Raw genomic sequence first — 4,591 nt, 5'->3', positions numbered from 1 at the left:
GTATATATAATTATATATGTATATATATACATATATATGTATATATCTATTGTGTTCATATATTATATATATATATATATATCTACTTATATATTATATTTTATTATAAAGATATTTGTATGATTATATGTTCATGTTCTATATATTTATATATAAATATTTATATATATGTGTGTGTGTGTGCGTGTGTGTGTGTGTATGTGGTTGTTCATTTATATATGTATACATTTATACTTATATGTGTAGATGTCTATGTTTTTGTATTTGTATATGTATATATATATATAATTGTATCATACCAAACACGGAAATCGAATTCATTTATAAACATATATTGTTGTAGAATTCGTTACTATCACTCGACATCCATCCTCTAAGCTCTAGTTGTATCTTTACGCAATGTGGTGATTTGTTGTACTGTTCTTGACATGACACACAATAATCGGTCGGCTTGTGTTCTCTCCTCTACAGTTATACAGGCAGATATACACTACCGGTGGAACCGCAGCAATGCCAGACTCACGACTTGTGGTATGTGCAATTTTTGTTAACTTTTTTGATTTGAATATGCTGCATCGGTAAATAACGTAAGCGAAGGAATGCTCTTGTTCGTAGTTTCTTCTGATGTTAAATATCTCTGTGCGATTGAAATCCGAGTGTTCTTCTTTTTTCGGTTCTTGCCGAGCCTCTGCCTCGCGAGTTTATATGGTAGTCTTGTAATTGTATCATTTATCAACCTACTTGTTCAGCTTATTTGTGCCTGTATTCCTTAATGGTGCAGACTCTTTCCTATCATTTCGCATACATTCTGTCATCAATATACATATTCATGTTTTTGTGATCGACATTCTTATTGCACCTTCTCAGGCCTACGCGAAGATCATAGGCACGGACTTTGAGTTCTTCATGCAGACGCTTAGTATAATTATTGGTCGGACCGCAGCGGTGTCCCTCACCACAGAACCGTCGCACTTAGACGTTGACTTGACTGGCTACGATGGTATCGACACACGCCACTGCACGATTATGTACAACTTTGATCGCGAGATGTTTGAGCTTAAGGTGCTCTCTGAGACACACCCGGTGCAAGTCAATGATCTTCTGCTAAAGAAATCGTCTAGGCCGCACATGCTGCGTTCGAAGGACCTGGTTATAGTGGGAGATGCACATTTCTATTTCCTCCTCCCACAGGGTGAAGTAACTCACGAGAGGAGTCCACACGATTTGTCGAAGTCAAACTCCATGCCCAGAAACCCTCCTCTATTGAAGTCGAAAGATATGTTCGTGCCGTCGGGATCGCCTCATCCCCGCGGTTTGGTACCGCAGCAAGACTACCACCGGATGGGCCAACCGCCTGTGGGCTACGCCCAACAATCCCAACAGCCCCCACAACACCCCAGACACCCACCGTTGCATGCTATACACAGTCAACCGCCCCACGGGTCGTATGGCAATGCAGATCTGCAACCAGCACCACCCACACACAGGGGGGATGGAGAGAATGATGGAGAGGGGTCGGCTTATTCGACACATCAGCAGGTACAGCGCCAGGGCAGTGCATACAGTAACGACGAGCAGCAATCGCCATACCCGTCATACAGAACCGGACCAGAGTCACGGCCACCGTACTCGCATCCCAGCCAACTGCACGCTCACTATGGGCCATCGTCTCAGGGAGGATATCAGGCTTATCCAAGTCAGAGACAACCACAGGGCGGGTCACAGTCACAGACTGGCTCGTACAATGGGTCGCCGCTGTTGCGACAGAGCCAGTATCCGCCTACGTCGCCACAGAGCAGACCGGTAGCTACGATGTACTCTGGGATCAAGCCGCACCCGCAGCAGCAGCAGAGACCCAAGCAGTATGCGCAGAAGAAGAAGCGCAAGGCGACTGGCAAGAACGCTGAGGCAACGCCCAGGAAGAAGAAGAAGGAGAAGATGAACAAAAGCAAGGGGCAAAAGGATGATTGTGAGAGAGAGCCATTGTATGGGGAAGAGAGGGAGATTGCGGAGACTGTGGGATGGAGTGCTACGAATAGTGCGGACCAGTCGTACGCGTCGAGTGCGGAGGAAGATATTGATTCTACCACAGAGGATGAGGGACATGTAGAGGCGCCCGTGAAGCAGATGAAAACCAAGCCCCAGGTGCAGATCCTACCTAAAAAATCGACAAAGAAGGCAGGGAAGGGTACAAGTGGAGATAAAGCTGACAGTGAACAACAACGCATCAAGAGCCGTGCTGGTGCTACGGTGACAGAGAAAAGTGAGTCTAAAGGGGGCGCTAAGAAAAGCTCAGAAACAAAGAGGAAAACGAAGAGTAAGAATGTCAGCACGGATAAAAAGAGAGCATCAGAAAGTGTCAAGCAACCAGGAACAGATTCCCACAAGAGTCCGAACCTAAGTCCCCAAACTGGGACACCCACACCGACTGAAGCGAAAGCCAGTGAGCCGGTGTACTATGACGGGGATGCGACGCCAGATAACACTATTGTGCAGGTTGCAGTTGCGATTAAGAAATCAGTGGACAATGGCGCTGGAAGTGAATGTCACGCTGCAGAGACAGGCCAAGAAGCTGAAACAAAGGCCGCCCGGATGGCGACGGTATGTTCTGATTCGACTGACAGATAGTGATTGGCATTTGCTTGTAGTGTGGCATGTTTGAGGGAGGCTATAGGCGGTTTATGATGGTGCCGAATTTATATTAGTAGTAGGTATTCTCAGTCATGTCCACTTCTATCATCACGACAAAATGCTGCTGTTGCTTCGTTTGCTACGCGCGACCGCTTATATATGAATGGTGATGACCTAAACATATATTCTACTACTATAACTTTGAGTATATTTCGCGCAGCTATATCGTTGAAGAAAGCTTCGAGCAGGAAATGTGTGCATCTTCCATTCAAAAATACGCAAGCAATGATAAAATAATATTTATTGATTTTTTTATATCTTCTTCGACACCGTGTCGTGCAGCAGGATAACCAGAACGCCGATACAAGCTAGACGGCACCTCAAGTCCTCAACAATACTTTAGAAGATACTCGTCAGAATCTACTCATCAGAACGCTACTACAGCCGATTACTGCTAATTACTGTTGCAAACTTGCAACTACTCCCGGTAGGTGATTCTCTCTTAAAGAGCATCATTCAATTTAGAATAAAATAGGATACACCACACGGACACTGCCATTGCCTTCTCAATGAAATGGCACGGGTGACCTTATCTAGAAAGGAACTCAATTGCAAGTCGATACTATCTGGAAAATACACGCAGATTTGTATTTATTTACTTGTTGTGGATTGTGTAAAATTGTGTATTTCTTAAAGTTGCATATTAAAAGAATTGAAGGAAGCAATGGAAATCGACTTTATTATTTTAATAGATTTGGAAGTTTGAAGGACCAACGTGCTCATCTATTCTCCTATTCGTGCTAGCAACGATTTAGAATATATAACAAATGCTTTTCGTACTAAATGATAACCAATGAAATCACGCATTCTTCTGGCATGTGGTTCGATTTTTCTAAATAGATTTTCCGGGGGCTGAAAGGTGTGGATTGTGATTTGTGGTGGCCTGAAGGGACATAGCATTGTCAATTTGCCACAGATCATGATGTTGGCAACCTGACCATGTCAATCAGTTTAGAATGGGTGCCTGCCAAATCTCAATCCGTTTTTTATGTTAAAGGGGTCCAATAAAAAAAAGAGAGTTGAACGTAAACGCTTATTTATTCGCTTTAAGTATTAACGTTTATTTCTATATATCGGTCTAAAGACAGGATAGGCGTCTGTCTGGGGCTGACTACTCAGTGTTCAGTGCTGTCCGGTTGTCCATAGTCCTGCTCTGTAACTAGAGTGACCACTCCCATAGTCCCAAAATCCCAAAGTCACTCGAAAATGCGCTATGCGACAGTGCAAGTGGCGACATTTTCATGTGTGTCGCCTCGTCAGTCGTTACTGTTTGAGCCTCAGTTTTGCCTCGGTTTTCCGGGGAAAATCATAACGTCAAAAAGACATTTTTGTGTTTGATGTTACTATGTTGGCTAAAAGTGTTACACACAAAGTGAGAAGCGTACAGAAGTCCTACAGGGGTGTTGCGTGAATTACTACTATTTTCATAGTCATGATGGAAAACATACAATTCGGGGTAAGTCCACCTATCTTGTGTCTTTCAGAGTTTCGGAGATCTTACGACTCTATAGTGCATTATTCGGCTTGCTAACTATCAGCTGCACTCTCTTGACGGGAAAACAGGTATCACACAATTCCGGTTCATAGTGTTTATCATTCATACGCCATCAATTGAACAGAAAATCGGCAATATAATGGTGGTATAAATATGAGACATCAAACAAATCGGAAGGGCACGTAACAACAAGACTAAGAGAAAGCACTCGAGATGCAGCCACTTATTTTAGTTCTACACACGCATATATATATATATGTGCGCGCGAGCGTGTGTGTATGTGTGTGTGTGTGTTTGTGCATGTGTGTGTGTGTTTGTGTGTGTGTTTGTGTATTTGTATATGTAGAGATATAAGTATGGGTATAGATATACATATATAGGTATAGATTTATATATATATTCATA

General features: G+C 43.1%; 2 protein-coding genes across 2 annotated transcripts in view; both read left to right on the top strand.

Annotated features, from left to right (window-relative positions):
* Positions 1-504: 504 nt before the first annotated feature.
* Positions 505-3,314, top strand: SARC_03232 (hypothetical protein). The gene is made up of 3 exons (XM_014302986.1): positions 505-531; positions 868-2,601; positions 2,974-3,314. Exons 1-3 carry the CDS (start codon positions 511-513, stop codon positions 3,001-3,003), a joined length of 1,785 nt encoding a protein of 594 aa, XP_014158461.1. The 5' UTR covers positions 505-510; the 3' UTR covers positions 3,004-3,314.
* Positions 3,315-3,938: 624 nt separating this feature from the next.
* Positions 3,939-4,591, top strand: part of SARC_03231 (hypothetical protein) — a 4,110-nt gene continuing 3,457 nt past the window's right edge. The window contains exon 1 of the mRNA XM_014302985.1: positions 3,939-4,147. Coding sequence (XP_014158460.1) covers positions 4,124-4,147 — 24 coding nt within the window. The 5' untranslated portion in view covers positions 3,939-4,123. The remainder of the gene's footprint in view (positions 4,148-4,591) is intronic.

Source organism: Sphaeroforma arctica, assembly GCF_001186125.1.
Source record: "Sphaeroforma arctica JP610 unplaced genomic scaffold supercont1.160, whole genome shotgun sequence".
NCBI classification, from domain to species: Eukaryota; class Ichthyosporea; order Ichthyophonida; genus Sphaeroforma; species Sphaeroforma arctica.
Note: the sequence above shows the minus strand (reverse complement) of the source record. Positions and strands in the feature narration are given on the sequence as shown.